We start from the raw sequence: 15,135 nt of genomic DNA, 5'->3' as shown, positions 1-15,135 counted from the left end.
TGTTTAGCTTTACACAAGCCTTGAAATTGTGCGAGATGGGCTTCAGGGGTGTCAAACATATGGCCCGTGGGCCAACAGATGATTCAAACCGGCCCGAAAATTACATAGAAGACATGGCCGCTCTGGCCATTTGTTGATAGATTAAAACAAATATAATTTTCTTTTTTTGTATTGCCAAACATGGGCAAAAAAATTTTCATTTCATTTTTACTCATGCAATTTTTGACAGGAACAAAAAATATTTTGTTTCTTGTCTGTACAGTGTTCTAGACTTTTAAAAGCACTGTACGACAGACATAAACGGCAATTTTACGAAAAAAAAGTAACTGATATTCCTCATTTGTCCACTGACAGTCGCACCGTTTTTGTAAGAGTAGTGGTTCCATCTGGTTCCATGAATGGCAATTATCGGCCTTATCGTTATTAAGAACTTGCCGTCAAAATTACCTTCTGTGGCACCCTCATTACCCAAAATGTCTTTGTCAAAAAAGAGAAAAAGTAGACACAGAGTGTAGAGTTTTCCAAGAAAAATGGACAAGTTCTTATTTTTCACAGAGGTGAATATGAAACCTTGTGTGCTTGTTGTGTACGAAACAAGTTCTCAAGGAATATAACATTCGGCGCCACTATGAGACTCATCACGGCGAAAAATACAACAGCTTGCAAGGACAACAGAGAAGAGAGAAGATAACTGAATTGTTAGCGCGTCTGATGAAACAGCAATCTGTTTTCACCCGTAGCCGAGAGGTCAGTGATGGAGCAGCGAAAGCTACGTTATTGCTCGCGAAATAGCGTTAGCATCGAAGCCACATTGTGAGGGTGAGTTCGCGAAAACACGCATTCTGAAGGCTGCAGAAATTGTGTGGCCCGAGAAGCGACGGGCTTTCGACGAGGAACACTGCGGCAGATGGGATTTCAGATCTTTCGGCAGATTTGGACGGCCAAATGAAGCACGCGGACAAGTCATTTGGTGCATTTTCGGTTGCAATTGACGAGAGCGCTGACATTGCAGCTGTTGCCCAGCTGGCCATATTCATTCGTGGTGTTGATGAGACTTTGAGGGTCGCCGAGGAGTTCCTCGAGTCGGCGCCTTTGACGGACACCGCGACAGCGGAGGACATTTTCAGCTCTCTCGTTGGAGCGCCTGGACAGGGTCGGAGTGGACTGGTCCCGTGCTGTCAGCCAGGCCACAGATGGCGCGCCGTCAACGATCGGGGGAAAAAAGCAGGTGATGTGACAAAATTCAGAGAGAAAGTTCAGGCCGCAAATGGAGGACAAAATTTTTGGACATTGTCGAGGACCTGGCCCTAGGCCCCCCTGATGAGAGATTGACGGGGGATGGGTTAGGCAGGAATGCATTGTTAACCCCTCGCACACGCCATTGAGGTGGTAGTAAGAACGCCCGTAAGAGGAAAAATATGTGGTTCAGAGATAATGAGCAGCCATACTTGTCAGTAGAGGAGTCTGAAGTCGGGGGACTTAGATTTAGGGTTTTAAGGAGCAAGGTTAAAGTTCTGACTGAGGCCATGCATAGAAACATTTCACTGTATTTTGCACCAAGAAGCGTTGCAAGTCGTTAAAAATGGGTCATGTCATGGAGGTGGTTGTCCGAACTGTTAATTTCATCCGAGCCAGAGGTCTGAATCACCGTCAGTTTGACGGCCTTCTCAGTAATAAAGACATTACCTATGTCTTGCCATACCACACTGCAGTAAGGTGGTTAAGCCAAGGTGCCGTGCTGAAGCGTTTCTTTGATCTACGAGAGGAAATTGGACAGTTCATGGAGAAAAAAGGCAAACAAGTAATTGAATTTCAATGCCCAAAATGGCTTCATGACCTTGCATTTATGGTGGATATTGCAGAGCACTTGAATAATCTGAACAAAATGTTGCAGGGCCGCAAAAAAGTTTTACAGTATTACGACAGCATACGCGCATTCAAGTTGAAGCTGTCTCTGTGGGAGACACAGCTGTCAAGTGGTGACACCGCTCATTTCCTTCGTCTAAGAGATGTGCGTGCAACCGGAGTTAATGCTGACATAAATCGGTACAAAGACAAGATTAAGGGATTGCGGCGGGAGTTTGAGCAACGGTTTCAGGTCTTCGGTGAACTTGAGACAGAATTTGCAGTTTTTTGCTCGCCAATCACAGCCAAGGCTTCTGATCTGCCCGTTGACATCCAACTTGAAATAATTGACCTGCAGTGCGATTCAGATATGAAGGACAAATTTGCCTCAGTTGGCTTGGACACATTTTATCAGTATCTCTTGCCAGGGTACCCCAAATTAACAGCCCTGGCTGCAAGAGTTTTGTGCATGTTTTGACAAGTTGTTCTAATCATAAAATAAAACACTATATATTTTCAGTTCCATATATCTGTAAATAAATGTTTTGTGCCCACTGTAATCTGTGAGTTGTAACGCACATGTGTAAATGATAAATTTATTCATAATATTGTTGAAATTGCACTAGTTTTCTGAAGAAATTTCAGGTTGTTCATCATGTTTTGTAAAAGGATAGTTCATTAAATGTAAACTTTTCATAATGTGCTTGCATTTCTTTGCAGTAAAACAAAAGTAAAAATTAGGAGTTGTCATTTATAGGTTATTTTGCTATTATTTTACACTTGAGATCAAATTGGGCTGTATGTGGCCCCTGAACTAAAATGAGTTTGACACCCCTGGGCTAGATAGACGCTTGCCTAAAAAACAAAACAAAAACAAAAAATGAATCAGACTGCGGGGGAACATTCTTTCCTGTAGGCGTCGCTGTTGTCTCATTTTTGGAGCTTGTGCCTCTCGGAGGGGGTCTGCGTATCGGTAGATGGTGCTGTGCCCGCAGCCAGCTCTCGGCTGGTCGGATCGGTGCTATCAGGAACAAATTGGCGCCATTTTGAAGCCAAGAGGAGGATCAGTTCTGCACAAGAGAGACAATTGCCTAATATTCATCCAAACAGGTAGGAATAAACAAGGCATACATGCTGCACCTTCACAGTAAGTGGACTTGTGTGTGAATGCATGTGATCCGCGCTTTCTGTTTACGTTAAAAAGCACTAGTTTAACTTTTATGACAGTTTAGAGGAAGAGATTGCTCGTAGTGCCTAGGAGGTGCTGTCCCCTGTGTCTACCGGGCGACAGACTCGAAAGCTAATGCTAGCAGTATGTAGCATAATACTATGTCCGTATGCTAATGCTAGCTGTATGTAGCAGTGAGGTTTAAAGCATTTACCCCAGAAAATGTTTTGATTTCCATTATCGCATATAAGGTCGATTGTTTCGCTGGGTGTTAACTGATATCGGAGTGTTTAGTATAACTACTGTTGCTGCCTTTTACAGTGCTGTGTGCACGCAAGTGGTCTCATTAATAATGTTACTGTAACGTTATTGTTTGTAGCATAGCCGCTAGTGTGAACTGCGCTACAAACGATGCGGTATGTGTTCCCCGTTCTGGCTCTCTCCATGCTCCGATTTGAAAAGTTTCATTCGGATCTGAACTCCTACGCGGGTTTAGTAGCCTGTCCTTGTCTCGTGGCGTTTGACCAGGCAGCTGCTGAGTAGATTCCGTTGTATGGATTCTAATGTCGCAATCGGTAGGTTTGATGTCCTGCTTTCTTTGTTCTGGTAAGCAAGTAGAGTTACAGTAACGTTTACTAGCTAGCCACTGTTTCATTGCAGTTGGGGAATGCGTAGTTTAAGTAACGCTACATTGTTTAGCCTACTTGACCGGTACAATTTAATGTGTAATTACCAAACCAATACGTGGAGTTGTAAGCAAAACACAATCTAAGGGGAGTTGGCTTGCTGTTCTGTTAAGACTGTAATGTGCCAAGTTGTCTAACGACTAAACCAAAAACTCTTCGCCAATAGTAGCCGACACTTGGCTTGTACAGTTCTACACATCTACAGTTCGCACGATTCCTAAACGAGTGTTTGTTGTCAAACCTCACTTAAACCACAACTCCTGAAGCAGTCAACAGCTTGTCTAGTGGGCTGGCTGACAGCTGTGTGCCACCTTATGGGATCAGCGTCCGTCAGCGGTCCTTTCTTGGTTGTAGGTCCAACGCCGTTCTCATCGGCGAAGCCTGTCGACTGCGATCCAGTAGCAGTTTAGGGTTTTATGGCGAGACAATAATAGCAAATCGTAGAAATAATATAACGTGTCATTTTATAACACAGCTCCGTGTCTAGTTAAGGACTAGCCTACACCTTTTGCTGTTAAAAAAAACGTCTCCCTTTTAAACATATACATTGTTGGCACTACGTCCGTAGCGACGCAAAAAAATGTGCTTATATTGCAACCCAACGAGTTAGTCTGCAGAGCAACTATCTTTCACAATTATATCAGTAGTTATATATGCATCGCAATGCACGGTTTTGACCAGTTACAAAGAAGATCTAAACCCTACACCCCCGCATCACTCTCTGAAACCCACATTAATTAGTAGCTATGATCTGTCTTCAAACGAGGCCCTGTCAACGTTTGGCTTTCCCCAGGTGACTTTGCCTTCTTTCATAACGGTCAGCTTGGTACCTGCTGTGTTGACTTGTACTTTACCCATCTCTGAGCCCTCTGAACTAACAGACTGCTCGTGGCCTGAATGCTAAACCATTCAGCAAGAATATATGAGACAGGATTGAAATATCTTTGTTCATGAATATATATCGAATTACTATTTATAGGTTTCCACCACAATATCTTAAGTGTGTAGCTGCACAGGTATTTATTAGCTTGCAAAAGATGCGAACAAAACGTTGGTTCTGCATGTTACAAACAAAAAATTAAACCACAACTCACTTTCTGTCGACTCAATTTCTTGTTTCACAAAAAACATTTGTGCTCAGGTTAGCTTTTGGAAACTGGACAATTAATTTTAAATTGTCAAAACTGGGCGTTTTACATAGCTATCAGCAATATAGACTCGTGCTTCTTATATGATTGGGCTATTTTTTTAATAAAATGTTTTATAACATCGTCTTGATCTGAAATGTTTCTGGAGTTTTTTAAGGCTGGCTAGTTTTGTTTTTTTTAAAGCCTGAAATATACAGGGATCAGGCAACTCCTCTTATTTGTATAAGCCTGTTCTCCATCTCTGTCGTCTTATAACTTGGAAGAGAAGAAACTTGGAACAGTTAAGATGGTACCAAGTTGAAACAAGTGATTGACCCCCAGCACTGACATTTGGGTGAAATGGCATCTTTTGGTTGTGGCTGGAGAAATTGAGGGTGGCTTGGCTGCCCAATCCGTTCCCTCCCTGCTAACATAGGCTAATCTTTATGGATCTCCTTAGAGGCTGTGGGGTTCTTCACAAATCCCCCCGTTGCTCTGCCTTGTGTGTCCCAATGAAATTGTCAATTGCGTTTTTCTAGTACCCCGGTCAAAAATTCAAAACGAATGCCCTCGCAACTCGAGGCTTGCTGCCATCTGGTTTTGGTGTGTTGTTTTTTTTTTAAAGCTTAAACGCTATTATTTGCGTGTGTAGCCTACTGTACGTGCCTTTGTGTGTTTTTGTGCGTACATGATTGTGTGTTTTTGTGTGTACATGATTGTGTGTTTTTGTGTGTACATGATTGTGTGTTTTTGCGTGTACATGATTGTGTGTACGTGATTGTGTGTTTTTGTGTATGCATGCTTTTGTGTATTTGTGCGTGTGTTTTTCTTCTGCCTGGAGAACTAGTGAAGCGGAGAGTGCTTAGTAATTTATTTAAATTAGCTTTTGAGCCGGGGGGTCTGTCCTTTTTGCTCTCTTGTGGTGTATTTATCTCAGCAGGAACCAGGATAACGATTAGTTGCATTTTCCCCGGGGGACGTTGTGACTAGACGCACCGGTGTACTGAATGTTTAACGAGCCCTTTTCTGGCACTGGACTCCTGCAGAATGCATTTTCGTGTGTTAATCAGGTGCATCTCTATCCTCGGAGGACAGTGGGATTGTTTGTGGGTACGGTTGATAGGGAAACGGGGAGTTTTCCGCTTTAACCCACATGAGCTGCAGGCTATACTCGGAATTCCATGTCTTGGGTGGGGCTGCAGACGATGCTCAGAAAGACATTGTTCAAACCTACGCCGTCATACACGCACAGTGCTGTCCCTGAACGCCGACTTTTCATATTTTATATTCAGTTTCTGGTATTATCAAAGTGCCTGTGAAATTTGTGGGGTGTGAAGGTGCTCACAACCGAAATCCCGCGCGGCGAGCTTTCCATTCATTTTCTATGGAGAGCCTTGCGGTGTGTGCGATGGTCACAGTCCGGCGGGTGCTGTGTATGTCCAACGCCTCTGTATTCGCATATCGTGATCGGCCCGTGTAAATCGCCTGCGTCCAGCGCAGCTTGCCTAGCTCACAACTCGGATCAAACTTGCAAACTAGGTGCTGCAGATGAAATATGAATCAAGATTCTGCAACTGTATTGCTTATTTCTTCTCTCAAATGTTTTCAAAAACATATTTTAGTGGACTGTTTAGGAGGAATAAGAAAAAGTTCATAAACGGTCCGCCATATTATTCTGTTTTGCCAAAACAAATGAACCCAGTGCTGTCCGATCAGGTGCCGATATTGTTCTGTGGTAGACGTCCCTCTTCGTTTCGCTCCCAAGGAGCCTCTGTCAGACAGAACCCAGCTACAGTGCCTCCCGTTGAACTGACAACCTGAGGGTACGATGCGTCACCATATGCGGTCGCCTGCTTTGGTTTGTGACCACCTTGAGAACACTGAACAGTATGCGCACTAACTAAAGGATTTGCATACTGCGGTTTTGGTGCAGTCAGGCAGGCGAGGTCAGGCAGCTTATGTGTCCGAGGCACTTGCGTGGCCATGTGCGGTTTGTGAGCACCTTTAGGCTCTAGCAGGGTCTGCGGTAACTCTTTCTCAGGGGCAAGGTGAAAGGACTGTCACTTCTATATCTGTGTGGTTCTATATCATTGCTGCCTGAAGAAGAGTTCACACCTCGAAACGCGTAGCAATGATAGTGGTCTGCATTTATTAAGCCCGTGTGTGTCTGTGTGCCCGTGTGTCTGTGTAACTGTGTGTCCGTGTGTCTGTACGTCCGTGCGTCTGTGTAACTGTGTGCCCGTGTGTCTGTACTTCCATGTGTCTGTGTGACTGTGTGTCCGTGTGTCTGTACTTCCATGTGTCTGTGTAACTGTGTGTCCGTGTGTCTGTACTTCCATGTGTCTGTGTAACTGTGTGCCCGTGTGTCTGGGTAACTGTGTGTCTGTGTGTCTGTACAGGGAACGGAGAGCATGGCTCACCCCAGGCCCCGAGTCCCCGACGGGAAGGTGACCTACCCCCCAGGAGTGAAGGAGATCTCCGACAAGGTCTCCAAGGAGGAGATGGTCCGCAGGCTGAAGGTGCGTTAAGACGGGGGGCCCGGCCCGCCCGACCCCCGACCCCGACCCCGACCTCGACTTCCTTTACACACACACACTCGCCTATAATATATCAGCTATCTGAATACAGGGAGGAGAATATGCCATTTGTTTACTGGGAAATACAGTACTGTGCAGAAGTCTTAGGCACCCTAGACTTTATTTTATATATATATATATTGTTTATTTTTGTGTGTGTGTTAGTATTAAAGAACACATTTGGGATTTCCAGAAGATTTAATTTTTACATTTTTGTATTTAATTTAAAAAAAGTAACATATTACTGTAAGCAATGGACTACTTCTTATATAAAAACTTGATCAAGGCTGTCTGAGATCAGAAGCAAGGATCCAACCAAAGTCTGCAGAAGAACTGTGGCAAGTTCTCCAACATGCTTGGAACAACCTCCCTGCTGATTGTCTTATAGGACTGCAGGACAGCGTTGGTCATCGCAGAGAAGAGATTTAACGCCGAAGGGTGGTCACAGAAAATATTGATTTGATTTAGTTTTTCACTGTTCCGCCAAATTACTCAAATGTAATGTAAAATGTATAGTATGTTTATTTAGGACCTTTCATTGAATTATTTTTGAAAGAATCTTATCTGTACAGAATGTTATACAGGTGCCTAAGACTTTTGCGCAGTGCTGTAAATAATCGTTGCCTTCTGGAAATAATGATTTTACAGTTCTCAGCCTGGGGTGGAGGGTGTTTGTTTGACCTCTGATAGCTGGACAGAATATTAGGCAATAAAGACACATTCTCCTGGCCTCAAAGATATTTAGAGTCTGAAAATCAACCCTTTCAGTTCCAAGAGTGGCATATGCCTTTCAACCAATCAATGTTTTTGACCCCAATGTTTTTTTGAAACCATACAAAATGTTCTCAACGTTCTCAGTTTTTAAAACCGAAACCGAAACCCCTTGGCACTTGGGCGCAGCCCCTGCACATTTGGCTCAGGCCTGACAGGGTTCACGGGGGGGAATCGGACGTCTCTGGCGGGGCCGTGTCCGCTCCAGTAACCGCCGGTAACCGTGTGCTCGTCCGACGCAGATGGTGGTGAAGACCTTCATGGACATGGACCAGGACTCTGAGGAGGAGAAGGAGCTCTACCTCAACCTGGCCCTGCACCTGGCCTCCGACTTCTTCCTCAAGCACCCGGACAAGGACGTGCGTCTGCTGGTGGCGTGCTGCCTGGCCGACATCTTCCGCATCTACGCCCCCGAGGCCCCCTACACCTCGCCCGACAAGCTGAAGGTGAGCCGTCAGCCGGGCCCCCCTGGGATCCTGCAGATCTCACGCTGCAGACGGTGCCATTACACCCGTATCGTTGTCCTGTATCAATCATACATTCAGGAGTTTAACTTGTGCTCTTTTGTGTGTTAATGTACTGTTGTATTGCTTTTTGGGTTTTTGTTTTAATTATTTTTTTTAAACTAAAACCATGTCTGCATAACTCTTAGATTGGCCGCTTGGTTTGTGTTTCTTTAGTGAGACAGCCTGATTAATGAAGGATTAGAATTAGAAAATTGGAACAGCACAAGAGGAGTTGTAGGCCTTTGATAGTTTTGGCTTGCACTCTCTAAAGCATCTCTAGAACATTATTATGAACCTTACCGTGTCTCAGCAACAGCTGTGAGGGCGTGTGATCTTTCAGACCGCTAATGTTTTGCTCATTTTTTATTTTTCTTTCCCAGGATATTTTTATGTTCATCACCAGGCAGCTAAAGGGGTTGGAGGACACAAAGAGTGCCCAGTTCAACAGATACTTCTACCTACTGGAGGTACGTCCACCTCCCCCTGACTGCGGGGTAGTGTCGTGATTGCGGAACTTTGCTTGTAGCCCCGAGGTTGCAGGTTTAATGCCCAGCTGTGGCACAGCCTTGAGCCGTGGTACTTAGCATTAACTGATTTGCTTCAGTAAATTTCAAGCTGTATACGTATTTTTCTTACTTTAAGAAATAAAATAAAAACAGGGACAACACAGGGACAGCACATGGAAATTGGCCTTTGTGTCAAATAAGCCAATAGTAAATCAACAAATTATTTCAAAAAGAGTGAGGCACTTTTGCATAGCCTGAATGTTTGTGTAAATGTTATGAAACCAAACCGAAACATGTTGAACGTGTCGTTTTTTAATGGCGTTTTTGAATCCTCCAGAACATTGCCTGGGTGAAGTCCTATAACATCTGTTTTGAGCTGGAGGACTGTAATGAGATCTTCACTCAGCTCTACAGGACTCTGTTCCAGGTGATCAAGTAAGTCTGCCTGCCCTGAGAACCAGCGGAGAGCGCTGCCATGTCCGTATTAACCGTCTGTAAACCGCTAATGATAATTCCACTAACGACATTTCAGCTAATGATATTTCAGCTAATGATAATTTGGCTAATGATAATTTTTGTAATGATAAATCCGCTAATGATAATTCTTGTAATTATGATCCCGCGAATGGTAATTCAGTTAATGATCATTTTGATTATGATAGTTCATTAATTATAATTATGTGAACAATATCCAGGCACTCACTATACTTCATTAATTTACTCTTATAAATGTACTTATTCCAAAATATTCCCGTCTTTAAATGAGACCACTCAAGTAATTTCGTAACCTTCAGCTTCACAGTGTGTAGCTGAAAGTAGGCGTGCATGTGGTTCCAGAATTAAATCCTGAGAACCGCCCACTTGCGCCTAAACGGTCGATGGAAGGCCACTGGAACGCGTGTGAATTTGAGTGTGAACCCCTTTGTCGTGTGGAATGGGGGCCGATGTTTCTCCCTGCTCTTCCCCTGCCAGTAACGGGCACAACCAGAAGGTGCACATGCACATGGTGGATCTGATGAGCTCCATCGTCTGTGAGGGGGACACCGTGTCCCAAGAGCTTCTGGACACCGTGCTGGTCAACCTGGTCCCAGCACACAAGGTCAACCATCACTCTGAAAACCTTTATTCTTCTTCTTCTTTTCTTTATGTATCCAGGTAGGGTCAAACAAAGTAACGTTTACAATGGAGATCTGGCCACATTGGTACACTGCAGAATTTACTTGTCATAATTTTACACTGTAAAAAAGGTGTTGTTGGTGAAAATCTGATCTGTGTCAGTCACCAGCGCTTCTCCGTCATCGGCCACCGTCCGTGGTTTTTGTTTCTGTATCCACAGCTTACCCTGTCTTCTTCAAATGCTTATTCACTTATTATACAGAGGACTGTCTATTGCCGCCACTCGTGAATGTGTGAATTTGGCATTAGTAAGAAGAAGGTAGAGAGTTGGGGGTTGATCTACAAACCGCCAGCAGCAGTTCATGCCCTGCGTGTCCCGGCAGGTTGGAGCATGGGGGCTGGGTCTCAGGCTCGGGGCATGTTCAGTGTCGGCTGGTGGAAGCAGTGGACAGAATGTGTTTATTTGTTGTTGTTCTCTTGTGTTTCTGTGCAGAACCTGAATAAGCAGGCGTATGACCTGGCCAAAGCCCTGCTGAAGAGAACAGCCCAGGCCATCGAGCCCTACATCACCAACGTGAGTCACACACAGACACGCACAGACACGCACACACACAGACACACAGACACAGTCTCACACACACACGCACACACACAAACACATAGACACACACACAAACACACACACACATAGACACACACACACACACACACACACAGACACGCACACAGACATACACACACACAGTCACACACATGCATACACAGACACACACACACACACACACACACACACACACACAAACACATAGACACACACACAAACACACACACACATAGACACACACACACACACACACACACACACAGACACGCACAGACACGCACACACACAGACATACAGACACAGTCTCACACACACACGCACACACACAAACACATAGACACACACACAAACACACACACACATAGACACACACACACACACACACACACACACACACAGACACGCACAGACACGCACACACACAGACACACAGACACAGTCTCACACACACACGCACACACACAAACACATAGACACACACACAAACACACACACACATAGACACACACACACACACACACACACTCACACACAGACACGCACACAGACATACACACACACAGTCACACACATGCATACACAGACACACACACACACACACACACAGACACAGAGTCACACACACGCACACACAGACAGTCTCACACACACACACGCACAGACACACACACACACACAGACACGCACACAGACATACACACACACACACACACACACACAGACATACACACACACAGTCACACACATGCATACACAGACACACACACACACACACACACACAGACACAGAGTCACACACACGCACACACAGACAGTCTCACACACACACACACACACAGACACGCACACACAGACATACACACACACAGTCACACACATGCATACACACACACATATACACACACATACACACACAGACACACTAACACAGACAGACAGGGAGTCCTGGCTGCTGAAACACCCTTCCCCTGGCGCCGGGTGGAAAGAGGGGATCGATCCGGCCGAAAACCAGCCTCTCGGCAGCCTGTTCCTGGGGACTCCCACACCAGGCGGGGCTGTCCCGGAAACCTGATCCCGGCATTCCCCCGGGAACCCCCTCCAGTTCATACACACACCCTCCTGATCCCGGCATTCCCCCGGGAATCTCCTCCAGCTCATACACACTCCCTCTGGCCATATTCCAAAAATGTTAGTCACTGAAGAAGCGTTTGGCAACAGTTATTTTGTGTCATGCTCTCATTCCCCCCCCCCCCCCCCCCTCTCTGTTTCAATGAAACGGCTAAATGAAATGCACTCTCTATAGGAAATAAATGGTATTATTGTAAGTGTTGATGTGAAATGGCGGCTTGTTTGGAAGTGGCGCTGGCAGCAGGCTTCTTGTCCAGTGATGATGATGATGATGATGATGATGAGGTTCTTACCACACCTAACGCACTTTTCCAGCGGTGCCTCCATCTTACAGACGGTCCTGGTCTCAGGAAAGGCTCAGTCCGGCCTGATGAGTGATCGGGGTCTTTGTTCTTTCGTCTCTGTTCTGAGGTTGTGATGTCGGCCGTGACTCCCTCCCCTCCCCTCTCAGTTCTTTAACCAGGTGCTGATGTTGGGGAAGACGTCGGTGAGTGACCTGTCGGAGCACGTCTTCGACCTGATCCTGGAGCTGTACAGCATCGACAGCCACCTCCTCCTCTCGGTCCTGCCCCAGCTGGAGTTCAAGCTCAAGGTAGGGCCATCTTTAAGCACACCCCCGCACCCCTTCAGACTCACCCTGGTGGTTCAGTCCACCACTGTCTGGCTTTATAATAAGACAGTCCACCCCACGTATGATATCATAATGGTACAGTCCACCTCTGTCTGGCTTTATAACTGAACAGTTATAAGACATTACATTACATGTTAATTGGCTGATGCTCTCATCCAAAGCATAAAACTGGCTGCAATTGGCAACAGCACGCCTAAAGACAGATCAAGCACAACCATTGTCTCTTTAGACAGAACTTGGCCAAAGATGGTCATCCTTAAATATGTTAATCACCATTGGTGCTATGGGAATGTACCAATTGTGACACACCCCTTTCTAGCCTAACCGAACCAAGTATGTCCTAGTATTGTAAAATACTGACAGTATTCAGTTATTGCCCCAAATTAAAAATAGCTACTCGTATTCATTATTTTCTTGTGTGCATGCTTGTGTGTGCCAGTGTATTAGGGGTCAGGAATGCTGGTGCCCTTAAGGTCTATTGCAGGTGACGCTCAAAGGAGAAATGCGCTTTTCGTTCTCAGAGCAACGACAACGAGGAGCGTCTGCAGGTGGTGAAGCTCCTGGCCAAAATGTTCGGGGCGAAGGACTCGGAGCTGGCCACACAGAACAAGCCACTCTGGCAGTGCTTCATGGGAAGGTGGGCGGGGCCTCTGTTACATCTCTGTTATCTGAGATACCTGACCTGGGTCAGATGCTATTTTAAATACTCGCACCTGTCTGATTTTCTGGATGGGTTTTGTCTGTTCTGAAAATGTGAAAAGAAACATCTGTTACCCCCAAAATTGAGAGAAATTCTTATTCCGTACATATTCAAATTCTAAAAAAAACATTAGTAAAATTCATATATCATGTGTATTGTACGTTTTGTTTTCCTTGTGCTGTATGAGGTTTGGTTGTTCTGTATGAGGTTTGGTTGTGCTGTATGAGGTTTGGTTGTTCAGTATGAGGTTTGGTTGTGCTGTATGAGGTTTGGTTGTTCTGTATGAGGTTTGGTTGTATTGTAGGAGGTTTGGTTGTGCTGTAGGAGGTTTGGTTGTTCTGTATGAGGTTTGGTTGTATTGTATGAGGTTTGGTTGTGCTGTATGAGGTTTGGTTGTTCTGTATGAGGTTTGGTTGTGCTGTATGAGGTTTGGTTGTTCTGTATGAGGTTTGGTTGTTCTGTATGAGGTTTTGTTGTTCTGTATGAGGTTTGGTTGTTCTGTATGAGGTTTGGTTGTTCTGTATGAGGTTTGGTTGTATTGTATGAGGTTTGGTTGTGCTGTATGAGGTTTGGTTGTTCTGTATGAGGTTTGGTTGTTTTGTATGAGGTTTGGTTGTGCTGTATGAGGTTTGGTTGTGCTGTATGAGGTTTGGTTGTGCTGTATGAGGTTTGGTTGTTCTGTATGAGGTTTGGTTGTGCTGTATGAGGTTTGGTTGTGCTGCAGTTTCTCAGCGTTCCTTGTGTCGTGTGTTGTTTAGGTTCAATGACATCCACGTCCCCGTCCGACTGGAGTGTGTGAAGTTCGCCAGCCACTGCCTCATGAACCACCCAGACCTGGCCAAAGACCTCACCGGTACATCACCTGGCCTGTTCGCTGATCTTTCTCACATCACCTGTCCTGTTCGCTGATCTTTCACGCACCGCCTGCCCCACTGGCTGATCTTTCACACACTACCTGCCCCACTGGCTGATCTTTCACACACTACCTGCCCCACTGGCTGATCTTTCACACAGTACCTGCCCCACTGGCTGATCTTTCACACACTACCTGTCCCACTGGCTGATCTTTCACACACTACCTGCCCCACTGGCTGATCTTTCTCACATCACCTGTCCTGTTCGCTGATCTTTCTCACATTTTACCTGTCCTGTTCGCTGATCTTTCCCACATCACCTGTCCTGTTCGCTGATCGTTCTCACCACAAAAGCCTTAAACTTTACTGCAGGACGCTTTACAGAGTAACAGCAGGGGAAATGCCAGCCCTGAGCCCCCAGATAGCATTTACCCTCAAACCCTCAAACCCTCTTCCGATGGGAAGAAATCTCGGGAGGAACCCGGCTATAGGAGGAATGCTCATCCTCCGCTGGCCTACAGGTTGAGTTAGAAGGTCCACGTGGAGGAATGTGCCATATTGCATTCATGCTGTAAAATGTCCATGTCGCTTTGGGGATTTTGTGATTTCATTCAGTTTTGATTATTGTAATGAAGTGGAGGTGAGCTGTAATTGATAGTGATAGTGATATTAGTGTCTTAATTTGCCCTCTTGTGGTCCAGAGTTCCTGAAGGTCAGGTCACATGACTCTGAGGAGGCCATTCGCCATGATGTCATCGTGTCCATTGTAACGGCCGCCAAAAAAGACCTGTCGCTCGTCAACGACCAGCTGCTCAATTTTGTGCGTGAGCGGACCCTGGACAAGAGGGTGAGTCCTCCTGAAATAACCTCCACCCTTACTGTTCACCATTACCGTCCACCCTTACTGTTCACCATTA

At 45.4% G+C, this 15,135-nt stretch overlaps 1 protein-coding gene across 3 annotated transcripts in view; it reads left to right on the top strand.

The window, feature by feature from the left end:
• The first annotated feature begins 2,839 nt into the window (after positions 1-2,839).
• LOC133132453 (sister chromatid cohesion protein PDS5 homolog B-like) overlaps positions 2,840-15,135 on the top strand; it is a 32,656-nt gene continuing 20,360 nt past the window's right edge. For 2 of the 3 annotated variants that reach the window (XM_061247907.1, XM_061247905.1), the window contains exons 1-11: positions 2,840-2,955; positions 7,226-7,345; positions 8,416-8,619; positions 9,060-9,146; positions 9,523-9,620; positions 10,158-10,284; positions 10,795-10,875; positions 12,485-12,625; positions 13,186-13,301; positions 14,123-14,217; positions 14,920-15,065. In XM_061247907.1, the coding sequence (XP_061103891.1) occupies positions 7,238-7,345; positions 8,416-8,619; positions 9,060-9,146; positions 9,523-9,620; positions 10,158-10,284; positions 10,795-10,875; positions 12,485-12,625; positions 13,186-13,301; positions 14,123-14,217; positions 14,920-15,065 (1,203 nt within the window). In that variant the 5' untranslated portion in view covers positions 2,840-2,955; positions 7,226-7,237. Of the gene's footprint in view, positions 2,993-7,225; positions 7,346-8,415; positions 8,620-9,059; positions 9,147-9,522; positions 9,621-10,157; positions 10,285-10,794; positions 10,876-12,484; positions 12,626-13,185; positions 13,302-14,122; positions 14,218-14,919; positions 15,066-15,135 lie in introns of all 3 variants that reach the window. The other variant, XM_061247906.1, reaches the window with a different exon arrangement.

This window comes from Conger conger, chromosome 7 (genome assembly GCF_963514075.1).
Source record: "Conger conger chromosome 7, fConCon1.1, whole genome shotgun sequence".
Classification (NCBI taxonomy): domain Eukaryota; kingdom Metazoa; phylum Chordata; class Actinopteri; order Anguilliformes; family Congridae; genus Conger; species Conger conger.
This window is presented reverse-complemented; position numbering and strand designations above follow the sequence as displayed.